This window comes from Telopea speciosissima, chromosome 2, assembly GCF_018873765.1.
Source record: "Telopea speciosissima isolate NSW1024214 ecotype Mountain lineage chromosome 2, Tspe_v1, whole genome shotgun sequence".
NCBI lineage: Eukaryota > Viridiplantae > Streptophyta > Magnoliopsida > Proteales > Proteaceae > Telopea > Telopea speciosissima.
Genome location: NC_057917.1, coordinates 3,455,818 through 3,471,587, shown reverse-complemented (window position 1 = coordinate 3,471,587; position 15,770 = coordinate 3,455,818). Strand labels below are relative to the sequence as shown.

At 38.5% G+C, this 15,770-nt stretch overlaps 2 protein-coding genes across 3 annotated transcripts; both read left to right on the top strand.

Moving 5' to 3' along the window:
* The first annotated feature begins 4,824 nt into the window (after positions 1 to 4,824).
* LOC122651908 (serine/threonine-protein kinase AtPK2/AtPK19-like) lies at positions 4,825 to 10,045 on the top strand. The gene is made up of 6 exons (XM_043845474.1): positions 4,825 to 5,724; positions 7,417 to 7,499; positions 7,575 to 7,695; positions 7,773 to 7,946; positions 9,167 to 9,274; positions 9,671 to 10,045. The coding sequence occupies exons 1-6, from the start codon at positions 5,107 to 5,109 to the stop codon at positions 9,971 to 9,973; spliced, it is 1,407 nt and encodes a 468-aa protein (XP_043701409.1). The 5' UTR covers positions 4,825 to 5,106; the 3' UTR covers positions 9,974 to 10,045.
* Positions 10,046 to 11,792: 1,747 nt separating this feature from the next.
* Positions 11,793 to 15,655, top strand: LOC122651906 (serine/threonine-protein kinase STN8, chloroplastic). 2 transcript variants are annotated; one of them, XM_043845472.1, is made up of 5 exons: positions 11,793 to 12,410; positions 12,551 to 12,724; positions 13,399 to 13,803; positions 14,394 to 14,757; positions 15,386 to 15,655. In XM_043845472.1, exons 1-4 carry the CDS (start codon positions 11,838 to 11,840, stop codon positions 14,739 to 14,741), a joined length of 1,500 nt encoding a protein of 499 aa, XP_043701407.1. In that variant the 5' UTR covers positions 11,793 to 11,837; the 3' UTR covers positions 14,742 to 14,757; positions 15,386 to 15,655. The 2 variants fall into 2 exon arrangements, with proteins under 2 accessions (XP_043701407.1, XP_043701408.1); XM_043845473.1 differs by lacking the exon at positions 15,386 to 15,655 and adding an exon at positions 15,071 to 15,093.
* The last annotated feature ends 115 nt before the right edge of the window (positions 15,656 to 15,770 follow it).

Below are 15,770 nucleotides of genomic sequence, written 5' to 3'. Positions count from 1 at the left end.
TTTTATTCATCTTTTTTATTTTATTTTTTGACACAACAAATGGTATGCCACGTGACAACATGTCATTGATCACTTCCTAAGGTGGCTTTATCAAACAACTAAGACAATCTAGTTCTCCCCTTCTCATAACATTATTTTGTATTGAGTGCTCAAATTTTGCATCCTCACAATTGACATAGGTTTTTCTACAGTCCTACTGCAAGTGTCTCCAGAACTTGTCTCTGTTCATTTGTGCATGTGTATATAGTTCTGTCTTGGCTACATATGTGGGGGAGTATTGGGAGAATAGTTCGACATCGATTACCCTTGAGAACTCCTGTCCCCTCATCTACCTATGAGTTTCTCCACTCAATAGTTCGAACTTTTAGGTTGGATATTCAACCTCTACTGTTAAAGTACATCCATAAGGCCCTGCTTGTTTCATTATAAAATTTTATACGCTAATGATATTTTACAGGATTTTTTTTCTTCTTCAATTTACATTAAAACAAATAATGGAAAATCTTATATGAGCACTTGTGTTTCGGCTTTGTCATGGTACCTAAGTATCACCCAAGACATGCTATTTCCTACCCCATTTTTGTTTGAAAACTCGAAATTCTTGAGTATGCTTGAAAGTTTAACCATCCATGATTTGACTTATAAGGTTGTAGCCAATCCCCATTTCTTTTTCAGAAGTAGGTAAACATGTGAATGTTTTGGGTAATTCTCTAAAGTTTTACTGTGGAAGGCGAGTCTCGACCCCTTTGAACACCTACTCATTTAATGCTTCATATACGGTTTAAGTGATGATATGTATCTTTTTTTTAGTTCTTTAAAATATTTTATCACACATTTTGGTGGCAACAAGTAAAACAGATGTCATCACTTAATCATATACGAAGCATACATAATGGGTAGGAGATCTGGTACCGTATGAGCCAATGAAATTTGTGGGTATAATCCTTTCTCACCTTCTTCGTTGACTTTTTCAATTTCCACTTCTTATAAGTTCAAAGCGAAGGGGTCTTAGGTTCTCACTCAGCCCCTCACATTAAGGTGACTAGAGGTGAGTAGATATTCAAAGCCCACGCCAGAAAGGCTACACTGGCGGTGCCCCCCGCGCCGCGTGTTGCATGTTCTCGTCTTCCGCCACTTGCGATACACGCGCCACGCCATCGTAGGAGGGTAATTATGTGAATCCAGGATTTTTTTAGGGGCATTTCAGTCTATCAGTCACCATCTAGAATCCAAACCAAAGGCATATTCTTAATCGATATAAAAGGCCGGAAAGGGGTTGGATCTTTGGAGCTATTCACTAGCCACTCAAATCGTGCCACGTTGTCAACGACAGAAAACGTGCATCAATTCCAAGAAGGTTTTCCGTTTTAGTATAAGTGGCGAAGAAACTCTGCGCGAAGGATTTGCGAAAAGACGCTCGTCAGGCCAACCCCTTTCGTTGCTTCTGCGATCTCTACAAGGCAAGTTCCTTTTACTTCTCATGCTTCTTCGGTTTCATTTTAAGTTTCAGTAATTTAATTTTTTTCTTTGTTTTTCTTCTGTTGCATCTTCTTGGTTGCTCTTAATCGTTTCATGAGTTGGTCGTGAGTATATTCGAAATTCTGACGAGTTTGATTAGATTTTTAATCTCGATTATGTACTTTTACGAATATGAGCTTAGATGCGGGTGGAGATCTCACTGGTTTTTCTCTACTTAAATAGTCTATTTCTTTCCTTTAATCATTAATTCCTGTATTTGCTTGAATGGAGTTAAAATTTTGAACAATTTCTTCCGATTTTGGTTTAGGTTTATTTTTTTATTTTTTATGGTATTCGCTGTCGCAATATACTTGAATTTCTCGTCTATTAAAATTAAAAACTCTCAGTCTCAGGTTAACCAGGGAAGAAATCTGGATGACCCAACTAGGAGATTTTTTCTCGATAGATAGACTGGCTGATAAATTTGGGATGGCTACGGAGCTGGTTTGGTGTTGAGTAACCGAACGAGCTAAATAGATAAAATAAAGGGAGCGTTATAGGTATAAATGCTCAAGGCCCTAAGTTTTCACCCATTTTTGGCATACCCTGAACCATTTTGCATTATGGAAACTGACCCCAATTGGAGCCATGGTTATTCCTCGCCGAATCTATGTTGTTATGGTGAGTTTCCTTACTTAACCTGCACCATACCATCCCTAATATGGACAACAGAGAGATCGGTAGTAGTTGGCCATGTAAAGTTGGCTACCTTCATTTTTTTCTCTGAGTTTGTGAGATACATCTGGCAACAAACAATCTTTCAGTTGAACAACTTTTTATTGTCCGTCAATGCTTGCCAATTTCGAATACTGATCTCATTAGGAAAGTTTCAGCTCCGAACAATAGCGGAAGTGGCTCAAAAGTGAGTAAAAATTAATAAAAACTACAAAAAGCAACTAGATTCCATTAGGAAAAAAAGGATATTTTATTTATTTTGTAAATTTATGAAACTCAAGACTGACTTTTGAGCCACTTCCTTTTGGGCTGAGACGAGACCTGTGAAAATGGGTGTGGCATCCTTTATCACATGCAATGCATGTATCCATGAACGTCTGAGAAGAACTTACCGGCATGTTTTCATGACTTTATCACAGCATTTCATATCTAGCTGTGTTGCATTCTTTTGGCAAGTTGTTTGTACTCCTCAGAATGGATGGGCCGTAGGATCTCATATGGAACACCGTCTAATGTAGAAGTCAGTTCAACTAATAACCACTCTACAGTAGGATCGATGATAGGCCAGAATCTCCTCAAAATTGATATTCAATTGCTGGATTGGATAGAATAGGAGATTGATCACTTTGTTCAGTGGCAGATTTACTCATCGATCCCAGAACTTGTAGCGGATCACACAATGAAAATAAAAAATGGAAAATAGAAGATAGGATAGAAGAAAGATAGTTTGGATTGAGCCTCTCACTCTCCCGGGTCTCTCACTGTACCTGTCTCTTACAGCTACATGGCTAAAAAACACTCTTTTTCTATCTCATTGTTGGCTGATCAATACAGCCTCTTGCGGTATTGCTTTTATTTACAACTAAAGAATGATTACGAATAGTAACTCCCCTTTTGGCTGTTGGGAGGATTACAAAATAGAAACCAAACGAAAGTAGAAACTAAATCTAACTAAAAGGAAACAAAGGACTGAAATAGAAACTTAAGAAAATAAAAGCTAATCCTACTTGCTAAATCTGAAATTAGAAACTAGTGCTAAGTAACTTGCTAAAACTGAATTTAGAAACTGTCTAATCTCCTATTACAACCTAACTAAAAATAGAAACAAGGTAAACTAACATAGCTAAACAAAAATAGGAACAAAGCTTTCCATATCTTGTACTCATATTTGCCCCCCAAATCACTGTTCATATGAACAGTAATGCGGTACTGTTCATGTGAACAGTAGCTTTTTTTTTTTTAAATAAAAAAATTCTGTCATGATCCCTTCTCTTTCTTCATGCTTCTATCTGGAGTGGGGCTGCTAATGTAAGACTAGAATTTGAATTGGTCTAATCACAGGTAGGATCAAATAGAAAATCTCCAAAGAACAAGATAGGGCTCTAACTAAACTAATGAAGCAAAGCCCGTTTTCCTACTTTTTACCCCTATTTTAGGCTCATTAAATTGGCCAATTACAAATAAACCCATGGGATCAAAGTCTCAATACATATATGACCCAACCCAAAGCTTATTTCCATTAAAATAACCCCTAAATGACTTATCTACATCAGCTGCCTTATGTGATGCTCCATCGTACCAACAAAAACCTGTCACATCATTAGACCAAGCTGCCTCTCACATTAGTTGAACCCACTACACTGGGCTGGTTTTGGGGCTTGTTCCTTTCGGCTACACATGGACCTGTGATCTACATCACTGTCCAGTGATGGAACCCGAGCCTTTGGAATGTGCATTGCATTTTAATTCAGTTGGACCATAGTTTGTCAATTTGGTAACTGGGAGAAATATGATATTAGGTACTTTTACATATAATTCAATATGATTATTATGCATTTTGTAATATATAAAATATTAATATTAAAATATATCACTTATTTAATTTATTTAAATGGATTTTCTGATTGATACCTCTTAAGGGGTCCAATTATTTTTAACCTTACTTTTGTCCCCTTTTAGTATAACACATTTCCCCCCCTTTCAATGAGGGTAAATCCTATCATTTTACATATATATACTCGAAAAATGTGCAAAACAATGGCAGCTTTTGCTAATGACAAAATGATAAGTCACTTTCAAAATATTTTTGAAAACCCTTTTTGTCACCAACTTAAAGAATTTTTAGGAATAAGACCAGGGGCAATCAAAAGGTGTCAAAGTTCTAAATACACCTAAAGAGGTGTCATTTAGACAGCCCCTTTATTAAATATGCATCCAAAAAAACTACAAAATATGGCAAACATTTGCAAGCAATATGGCTGAGATATAAAATATGTCAACTTTTCCTTATCTTTGAAAAGTTTGTGATTTTGGCATCTATTTACTGTGGGTCTAACATGAAGAAAACTAGTTACTTTTAACTTAATAGAGACCCATTCTTATTCATCTATTTATTTGTAATTTGACATTAGAAAGGTGCAAATGTTTGGCTTTATCTTTTTGTATGCTGCAGCATTTATGGTCTTCCTACTAGCATTGTTATGAATCATGGCTTTCTTTTTCTAAATGCATGTCATGCCTTCCGTTATGCATTTATGGAGAAGTTAAATTATAATTCACCTCATAATATTATATACTTTACTCTTGGGTGAACACTAACTTTGTACCTTTACTTTGCACTGCAGATTTTACAACTTGATATTCATGAGTTCAGGAAGAACTGCAGCATCCATTGTTTCCTGTAAATTGGGAAACAAGAACGACTTCTTCTGGATTTTGGTCTGCTTGCTCCCAAGATTTCTTGGAACTCCAATTGCATACGTGAATTTCCTGTTGTTCAAGGCCATTGTGAGGAGTCCTTCTTCATCTGTTTGCATCCTGGACTCTTTTGGAGAGACTCGTCTATAGAAGAGGGTGAAAAATTTTCACACATCTGTTATCTGCTATTTGCTTCACCCGTAAAATATTAGAAAGATGGTTTCCTCTCAATTATCTGGTCTGTCCAGGACTGGCATGTGCAAGACCTTCCAGGGCCAGGTGCTTCTTCCTATGGGACCACCTGATGTTCCATCCGATTATGTTGAGTTTGACTTTTCAGATGTATTTGGTCCTACACCAGTTCAAGCCTCGATCGAAGCTGATTCAAATGAATTGATTTATGATAATCCTCCAGTCATTTACAGCCGGTCCCATTCTTTGGTGGGCCCCTCAACGTGTGTTAGTCAATCATTAAAGCTGAGCATGCTCACTTTACATGAGACAGAGGATTCACTGGAACTTGTAGAGTGTGTCAATGGAGAGGCACCAGAGAAAACTACTAGTGATGATGCTGTTGTACAGAATTCCTCCAACCATGGCAACAGTCAAAGTGTTGGGCTGGAGGATTTTGAAGTTATGAAGGTTGTTGGACAAGGTGCATTTGGGAAAGTGTTTCAAGTGAGGAAGAAGGGTACTTCAGAAATATATGCAATGAAGGTCATGCGTAAGGATAAGATTATGGAGAAGAATCATGCAGAATACATGAAAGCCGAGAGGGATATTTTAACAAAAGTAGATCATCCCTTCATCGTGCAACTCAGATACTCATTCCAAGTAATGGCATAACTCACATGACTTAGTATTCTTGCCGTTTCTTTACCATAAATCTAGATTATTTCTAAAGAATACAGTGACAAATTTGATTTCTTATAGGGGTGATTTAACTCCCTAGAAATTAATTCATACTTTAATTTTGAAATTGTTAAAACCACACATGTGATTGATAGGATTTAATGGTTTATAATATCCATTCTAATGTAAGACTAGATTACTAGTCCCAAAATAACCCACAAAAATCAAATTAGCAACAAACTCAAAATTAGCAGGTTAGGGTTCTAAGCCAAACCAGTCATGAGAATACCATCAAAGTAGGATCGAGTGTAGCTTGTAAGGAGAGAAGATTATGCTGAAAGTTTCATACAATTCCAGTGGTGGAATTGGGAGAAATAGCATCAACACCAAAATAGCAGGTAAAGCTCTGCAGGCCAAACCAGCCACCAGTTGGGGCTCAAGTTTGGATCGAGTGGGAGTCCTTTGGAGATGAAGCCTTGCTGCAACTTTGAGTCAGATCTGATCAAGGGTTGGAGAGATCTGAGTTGGTGATGGAATTAGCAGGTAGAGGCTGTAGAGCAAACCAGCCCACAGAATGGGCTCAAACTGAGATCGAGTAGGCCCCTTGTGAGTGTGATTCAATCCTCAAAACCCTGCTGGAAACAGAGTTCAGACCTTCAAGATATGCTGGTTCGATTGGGGCTGGAAGTAGGGCAGCAACAGGCCAGCAACAGTGGATCGTTCCTCTTGTTGAAGTACAGCAGCAGCAGCAGCAACACTGGAACAGCAACCGCAGCACTCAAGTGACTTTTTGGGTAATTGGATTAGTCTCAATAACACAGCAACTCACAGAGCTCGATGGAGAAGATGGAAAATAAAAGGTTTGGGGATAGGAGGATTTGGCACTCTCAGCCAGGCTCCTTCAGCCCTTCAGGTCACAATCAAAACTTGACAAAAGGAATCATAATTTGCCAAAACAATTTCATTCAACTGTATTAATCGTGGGGGAGGCATTAACAGCCTTTACAATATAAAGAGGGCTATACTTGCACCTCAAGTGACAAGTAAATAGAAACTTACCATAATAGGCTAGTAGCATGAAAATAGAAACTACTCTAAATGATTGGGACTGAAATAAAAATAGCAACATAATAAAATCATAACACTCCTGAAGGTGCAGCTAAAATCTTCATTTGGTCCCCACCAAAAGATGCCATTCGGCCAGCATTGTACTTCAAAATTTGTCAATAAAAATTGACATTTATGCCCTTACAATCTGGGTTTGAGAGACCCAGCAACTCCCAGTCCTAGTGGGCTGGCCCAACACATGGTTGGTTGGTCCTATGGCCCAATGGGTTGGTCCACCAATTGGTGAAGTGAACCAGCCCTTCTCCCATGAGTTCCTTTGATGTATTTCTTGCCAAACACCTTGGCATCTGCATCACATTCTAAATAGTTTTCATAAGGCTTAGTTGAGATGAACTGGGTATTTAGGCTCTGTTCGTTCTCTCTTTACCCATAGAAATTCCTTTTGGGAATAAGATAACTGTCAATTCTCTCTTCCCCTCCCTTATAATTTTTTGATTTCCCTTGAGTGAAAAGGTTCCTTTGAATAAGATATGTAAAATCATATTGTTTAGTTTTTGGAACTTTTCCTACATAATATGCACTAAGGTTTTGACTTTTGTTATGCAGACAAAGTACAGGCTGTACCTTGTTTTGGATTTTGTTAATGGTGGCCACCTATTTTTTCAGCTCTATCATCATGGACTTTTCAGGTAGCTTTCACTTATATTTTATGGATAAAAAACAGTCTAGGCATGCAGCAATTTGACACTCATAATCTGCTTCAGGGAGGATCTAGCGCGCATATATACAGCTGAGATTATTTCTGCTGTTTCTCACCTCCATGCGAATGGCGTTATGCATAGGGATTTAAAACCAGAAAATATTCTTTTGGATGCTGATGGCCATGTATGACCTTCTCTTTCTCTTTCTCTATCTATCTATCTATCTAATACACGTTCACATTTTTGGTATCTTGATTTTAGGCAATGTTGACTGATTTTGGTCTGGCAAAGCAATTTGATGAGAATACAAGATCGAACTCCATGTGTGGAACAGTAGAATACATGGCACCTGAAATTGTTCTTGGGAAAGGCCATGATAAGGCTGCAGATTGGTGGAGTGTGGGAGTCCTGTTGTTCGAGATGCTCACAGGGAAGGTCAGTATCCTTCAATTAGTTTTCCTTTGTGAGTACCTTGTTGGTGGGAAAAAAAAATTGACGCAGAATTGTATTTCATTTGCCAAATCTCATTTAAGAAAAATATGATTACATCCTTAGTTATTAGAGAATAACTTCGAACTATTTGATTGACTTATATATGATTCCTAAAAATGAATAAGTAGTTTGATCTTGAATTCCCAATTAGGTTTCTACCCTTGTGATGGTTTGTACCCGCAAAACGTGTTTAACATGGTGTGGCAGGACCAGGAATTAATTGCAGTGTAGAGTGGTAGGATTGAGATTTTGACTAAGACTTGGCATTGTTATACCTGAGGTAGCAAGTTCTGAAGTTGGTAATAAGTTAGAACTTTGGAGATTTGAATTCAAAATTGAACAAAACAACAACAGAACAGATAAAAGAAAAATAAATTCTCCTCCTTATTTTGGAACGTTCTTTTTGTTATAGATTGTGCAAAGAAGGCATGACATGTCTAGAATGAACTGGTGTTGAAGAAATTTCTGTAATATCCTTCCATTAAAACGAGAAAATCTAAGTGTTAGGAATGGTGTTATTGTAACTGCACAATCTACTGGTGTGACATTTTGTCGTTTGGCTTTGATAGTTATGCAGCTCTATGGTCAAGTTTCGTTTTATCAATAAAATAGAGAAGTGCTTCCTCCTCCGGTTCTAATACCATGTATTTTTTGCCGTGCTTCCTTCTTTTTTTTACCCTTAGATTATTTTATATTTATCCATGAATCAGAGTATGCCTGAGGCTGGGGGAAGCTGCCTTAGTTTCTTCCAAGTTGAGGAAGGGACCTAGATTGGCACTTGTAGGGTTCATCATTTTCTGTGCCACTGTTCCTCTCCACATGTAGTAATAAAATTCTAAATCCTTTCTACTTATGATAAGTAAAATCTTTGTTTATGAATGAACTCTAATAATGGCCTAAAAAGGTTAGTATACTATTTGTGGCCATAATGAGTCAATGACATTTTGCTTTAGAAACATTTAAAATTAACAGCTGACAATATTTGAATATTCGAATCCTTCAATGTACAAGATTTACCTCCAAGTTCTTTCATGATTATTTCTGACAGCTACTTCATCCTTTATGGATGTTATATTAAAGTACCATTCTCTTCTGTTGATATTGGTCTACTTAGCTGGTTAGTTATTATTTTCTTATTGCTGTCATGGTTGCTCCTTTTTCAGCCACCTTTCATTGGCGGCAACCGTGAGAAGATCCAGCAGAAGATAATAAAGGATAAGATCAAGCTACCTGGATTTTTGTCGAGTGAAGCACATTCCCTACTGAAAGGGGTAAAATCTTCTTTATATTAATATTTTTTAGTCCTTTATTTACTGTCTTCTTGTCATTTTGGTGGTAATGATAATGGGGTGCAGTATGAATCATTTGCTTCAACCATCTACCATGTGGATGCTGGGAAATTCTGCTCTAGTCCATTCAGCCAGAAGGATGAGAGAGAGATGTCTACTCGTTATCTTAGAATACATAGATTATCTGTTAGGAGATTTTGGTAGTGATGGCTTGGACTTTTGCAGGCGTCTGCTTGGTGGATGGTGAAAGTGAATGGACGCAGACATTTGATTCTGCACAGCAATTAATTTTCTTTTGCTTCATTCATTATGTTCTGTTTCGCGAACAAGGAAACTGAGTCAGGAAAGCTTACTACACTCCCTTCCATTCTGTTTCAGCTGTTGCAGAAGGAAGAGAGCAGGCGCCTTGGCAGTGGACCGGGTGGGAGAGAGGAGATAAAGCGACACAAATGGTTTAAGCCAATCAATTGGAAAAAATTGGAGGAACGGCAAATTCAGCCAAGCTTTCGTCCAGAAGTTGCTGGGAAGCATTGCATTGCTAACTTTGAGGAAAAGTGGACGAACATGCAACTTTTGGATTCACCAGCTGCGAGCCCCAAAACGAATGACTGCCCCTTCAAGGGGTTCACATATGTGAGGCCTGCAGCTCCATTTCTTCAAACTAGTAGTTCCTTTTATTAGGACTGCATTCACAAGACATGGATATCTCAATATGATTCTACGTTGGATTGCTGTTGCTTCCAAATTTATGTGCATGTTCTTGGAAGCTTACCAACAATTGTATGCCTCCAATGCATCTTTTTTTACTGCTCTCTGCACTTGACTGATTAACTAATATGGTTATGCTAAATTTAAGTTCGTATTCTTTGAAGCTTACCAACAATTGTTTGCGTCCAATGCATCCAGATTTCAAGTTTTTCATCTGAACGAGACAGCTACTCTGATATGATCAGTATCATTGTTGCTTGAATGTGTTACTCACCCATTTATATACAAGAGGGTTATAAGTCCCTTTGTTATATTCTATTTTAAGTCGTTTGACCACATGTGCCAAAGTTACACGTGATGGGGTGTGTTGAGATGTTAGGAGTTATAAAGATTTGGTGACATATCGTTTTTTTCTAGTTTTTTATGCTTTCATGTATTTTGAGGAGTTAGCCCCCATGATACCGTCGTGTAGATTCTTTGGCATGTGTTCTCCCATAAACTTAGGCTTCAGGCATTCACTCTCTTCCAAAAATCCCTTTATTGTACGATTTCTAACTGAGCCTTACCAATGGCTTGAATTAGTACTCTCCTGTCTTATGAAAACCCTTGCCCAATTTGAAATCGAGAAAAAAAGCAAAGATTTCCAGAAAATTGTGATTTTGTATAAATTTATTTGTGGGAAAGAGAACGCCAGCTGGTCGTGCCAGACTTGTTGACCCTGATCATTTCCGGGGTTAGGGGGGTGTGGCTGATATTTCGCGTGCCCTGTGTCAAGGTGCAACAGTGATGTGTTTGGTGCGACCGGGTGGCGTTCATTCTTCCCTTTTTTATTCAAAAGACTTGAAGCTCTTGCTTCAAATAGTTCATTTGAAGTTTTGAACTACTATGCTAACCCCAATTCCAATCTAATTTCTGAAACTATGGCTGTTCATCTAATCATCCTAAAACCAATTTCCACCATAGCCATTAGTCTCATGGTCGCACTTTTTTTTTTAAGCCTCTAATTCACTTGCGCATTTTGAGCTATGAGGCCTTAAAATTATTAAGCCTATATTAAAGCCTTCTCTCAAAATACAAATCCAGAGATTTCTCCTTTTTTGGCCTTTTCCACTATAGTTTTACATATCTGTCCCTTCTAAGTTCCAAGACGACATGTGTCCGGAGCTTTGTGCACGAATTTTTATCCTCTCTTGTTATAGCACAGTGGTGTAATGCATCGTGCGACAACTGTAGAGGCCATGTGCACCATGTGGGATCTGCTGTGCCACATGGCCTCTGTAGCACCGCATGATGCGCTATAGCACCGTGCTGTAATAGGTGAGGATAACGATTCTTTGTGCACTGGTTAATAGTTACCGATTAGATCCTTTTTTGTCATTTCGAGTGAAGTTTTTATAAATTGGGAAAAAAAACTCTGATCGAAAATGTGGTCTATCAGTTATACCTGCTAATGAATGGAGGGGTAGAGTGGTGTCTTTATCTCCTTTAGGTCCTATTCGGCCCAGTTCCCTAGTTCCTCTAACATGGAAGGCTGGAATGATCATCCTACCCTTGCCTGAGGATCACCACTCCCTTATTAAAGGAACTGGGGAATTGGAGAACGGATGGAGGGAGGTAAACTGCTACAGTTGCCACCGTGGAATGCCAATACACTTAGGCATTCTTGCATTGGTAAGGGTAATATGGTCTTTCCACCTGATTGCCATGGATAAACCTTTAAAATTTCACGTGGCAAAAGTCCAACCTCTGCTGACATGCTATTGAAGTTTCCAACACTCAGAAATGAAATGCAGCAGCAGAAGCACATCCTCTTCTGGCTCTTCTCGAGTAAGACCCCATGGCTTCTCTGCCATCCCCGACCTCAACTACCTTGCATCATCAGAACTCTAAACTTCCACTCTTTTCGCCTGCAAGGCCCATCTCGCAAAATCACCTCTCATTGCCGAACCCTTCTACGAGAAACCAAGTGAGGTGCAGTGCATTACCCTTGAACATTGACACACTTCATCTAGACGAATTAGTTTCTCTTTTCCCATTTTTGCGATCTGGGATTTCTCAATTTCAAAGTACCGCTGACGAATTACCAGAGTTTCAGAGGTGGGGGATTCTGATTTTCTCTGGTTTGAGTTGGATTTACTTGACTTCGAGGCCTGGCGTTCTTATGGGTGCCATTGATGCATATCTTTTAGCTCCTCTTCAGCTTGGTTTCGACAGCTTATTGGGTAGGAGAAACTTGAAACGGACTGACTTTGTGATCGAGGGTAGGTTAGGGGAAGGGAATTTTGGTGTTGTTTATTCTGGTGCGATTGTTCCAAGGAACGTGAGTGTCGAGGATCGAATGCAGAAGAAGGGTAAGGGTAAGGGACTGGGCATGGATGGAAGGTTTAAAGAGAAGGTCATTCTGAAGAAGGTAAATGAATAATTGTTCCAAAATGTTCCCTTCTTTCTTTTCCATGTTATAGATAATAGCTCCCATTTTCCAAGTTCCAACACTTCTTATGGATATATCGTTTAAGTTTTCTTTTAATTAATTCTCTCTATCTAAAGCAGATAAAGGTTGGAATTGAAGGGGCTAAAGAATGTGGTGATTTTGAGGAGTGGTTCAACTATAGGTTGGCAAGAGCGGCCCCTGAAACATGTGCTGAATTCCTTGGAAGCTTTGTTGCAGACAAAACAAGCTCACAATTCACCAAGGGTGGAAAATGGCTGGTGTGGAAATATGAGGTACATCGTGTGTATGGGTCTGGGGAGGAGGGGAAAAAGGGGATTTGTTTTCAACCTTTTGATGATATATTTGATCCACTACCTTCCTTTACTGTTAATAAACTGTGCTTTGTAGAGCCATAATCTTAAGTATTTGTTTGTCACTGAAACATTCCTAATCATCCCATTCAACTTCTTCATTTGGGCAAGCAGGAAACATACTTACCAGCTTCCAAAATTACTGGGCAGAACTTCTCTGCTTGATGATTAGATATGCATGGAATGTAGATAGGTCCTGCCTCACATGTTCAAAAAACCCATGAGATTAGCACATCTACTTCAAGAATATTGTAAATTTTGTAATATCATCCTTTCTATAGTGTTGTTATGATTCCAGCAATTTTATTATTAATTATTTATGTTGTTAATTTTATTATAATTTGAAATACATATATTTTCTTCAAGTCAATTTCTTTATAACTCAAGTCTCTGTGATTTTATTGGCATATTAAGAAACTATTCATGTTAGATATTCTCCTACAAAATCTCGTCTGAATCCTCTAAATTTTTTATATAAAAAATAGTATATAAATATAAACATGAATTTTATATATGGATAGATGGATGTACATATTTATTTATGTTTTGTTCTGTTATACTTTCACACTTACTCTAGAGTACCCTATGTCTTCCAGGGAGACAGAGACCTCGCTGACTACATGAAAGATCGCAACTTCCCTGTAAATTTAGAGTCCATTATGTTCGGAAGTGTCTTACAAAGTTTAGACGCTTTTGAACGGGATGCTTTGATCATCAAACAAATTATGCGCCAAATCATAACCTCTCTCAAGAAGATCCATGATACGGGTATTGTCCATCGAGATGTTAAACCAGCCAACTTAGTAGTGACAAAGAGAGGGCAGATCAAGCTCATAGATTTTGGGGCAGCTGCAGACCTTCGGATTGGCAAGAACTACGTACCAAACCGTGGCCTGCTTGACCCAGATTACTGTCCTCCTGAACTTTATGTGCTCCCAGAGGAAACACCTTATCCTCCTCCAGAGCCCATTGCAGCTTTTCTTTCTCCAATTCTTTGGCAGGTACTATTTGTGTCTCCCCCCCCCCCCCCCTTCTTTCTAGAGGAATCTGAGGTAGCCATCAGTGTTAAAGACTATAAGAATGCTTTATCAACTGCACTCTGTACATTCATATCATGAACATGTGGAAGTTGAACCCATCCACTGGTGCTTTCCATTGCGAGTTTTATGATAAAAAAAGACGTCAATTGTGGAGAGAATTAATACAGACATTGTATGCAGTCCTTTGGTGAAGTTGTTTATGTATAAGAGACTGACAACCTAGGTGGAAGCCATTGGTTGCTGTCTTACTTCCTGTGTTTAAAAAAGGGTGTACCCAGTGCATGAGGCTCTCACCACTGTGGGGTCTGGGGGGGGATCATAATGTACGAGCCTTACCCCCGCTTCGTGGAGAGGCTGTTTCCTGAGACTTGAACCCGTGGCGACTTGGTCACAATTGAACAACCTTACCATTGCACCAAGGTCTACCCTCTGTCTTACTTCCTGTGTTTGTAGTACTATTTGTGCAGCACTTACCCAGTTCAATGAGTTCTCTCCAAGACATTGTTTCATATTTTGAATAGCTAAGGTATGGTCTTTCATGTTTGATGCAGCTAAATAGTCCTGATCTGTTTGATATGTACTCTGCTGGAATTATACTCTTGCAAATGGCCATACCTTCATTGAGATCCACAGCAGGTTTAAAGAACTTCAATTCAGAAATTAAGAAAGTTGAATATGATTTGAAGAAATGGAGGGAAGTCACTCGGTTGAGACCTGACTTGCGTCTTCTTGATCTCGACTCTGGTAGAGGGTGGGACCTGGCCACAAAGCTTATATCGGAGAGGGGATTCCTTAGACGAGGGCGATTATCAGCTTCTGCTGCCCTGAGCCATCCTTATTTCTTGTTGGGTGGTGATCAGGCTGCCGCTGTGCTTTCAAAACTAAGCTTATCCAAGTAATAGTGTTGCTTGTGATGTAAGTTTTACATTTTCCTCCTTTCCATTTCCATGATTATAGAGTCATAGACCACCTAGTTTTGGATTGTAACTTCTTGGTGTGTATATGTGTGGTACAAGATCCGCTCGCCCTATGAAACTTCCCAACATTCATGGGTATGGGAAATTACTTGGGAGATTTCTAATGCCAAGATGCAAAGGGATCAAATGAGTGCAATGACCAGCTTTATACACTTTATGAGTCCATTCACCCAACCCTTTTTGTGACTGTAGAGATATGTAGATGAGTACAACAATCAATTTTCTTGACTTTGGCAATTTAATCCTCGAAGGTCCATCCAGTGGTGGTTTTTTACTTCCATCTGCTACATTTTATGCATGCTTTTAGTATTACACTTGTTCACCATTCCTGCTTTCCATCAAACAGGAGCTTTGTATTCATCAATTTAGTGTGTTTTTACTTAATTTTATTTTTTTGGGTACTTGACAAATTTTCGATATAGGAGTTCAATCAGTTATTTTGTGCTTTGCATCTCTCATCTTTTCAATTCTCACTGTAATTTGGATTTTTTTTTTATAATGAATTCTTGAATAATTTAAAATATAAGATGAGTTTCTCATAGTACAATGTGTTTTAATTGATGCAGTAACACCTATGGAAGAAGTTAAGAGTATTCAAGCATAAACGAGTCAACTCTGCCTACCTATTTGAACCTGCTTAACAAGTGATCTGATAAATATAAGCAGGACAAACATGCTTACAGGAAGTGACCAAGGTACCTAATATTCAGACAATACACTATACTTTTTTTTTTGTTGTGCTATCTTTTTTTATATTTACACGAGCTTTCTATTTTTCCCCCCTTTTCCACAAAAGGAATATGGCAGGTATTTCGGGTTTCTTCAGCAAGTTCTTTTTCCCTTCTTTTTTTTGGGGTTTTTAAATTATGTTTTTCATTATTGCTTCTTCTTCTTTGCCTTCTGTAAGTTCTTTCTTCAACTGTCCCTACAATTTAAGCACAACCTTGGCAA

Bases quoted from the DNA above. Each gene is read 5' to 3' on its own strand.
- LOC122651906 (XM_043845472.1), top strand. From the start codon at position 11,838: ATGGCTTCTCTGCCATCCCCGACCTCAACTACCTTGCATCATCAGAAC. The intron at 12,411-12,550 runs GTAAATGAATAA...TATCTAAAGCAG, and splicing joins AGAAGGTCATTCTGAAGAAG to ATAAAGGTTGGAATTGAAGG. The intron at 12,725-13,398 runs GTACATCGTGTG...TATGTCTTCCAG, and splicing joins GGCTGGTGTGGAAATATGAG to GGAGACAGAGACCTCGCTGA.
- LOC122651908 (XM_043845474.1), top strand. From the start codon at position 5,107: ATGGTTTCCTCTCAATTATCTGGTCTGTCCAGGACTGGCATGTGCAAG. The intron at 7,947-9,166 runs GTCAGTATCCTT...CTCCTTTTTCAG, and splicing joins TCGAGATGCTCACAGGGAAG to CCACCTTTCATTGGCGGCAA. The intron at 9,275-9,670 runs GTAAAATCTTCT...ATTCTGTTTCAG, and splicing joins CACATTCCCTACTGAAAGGG to CTGTTGCAGAAGGAAGAGAG.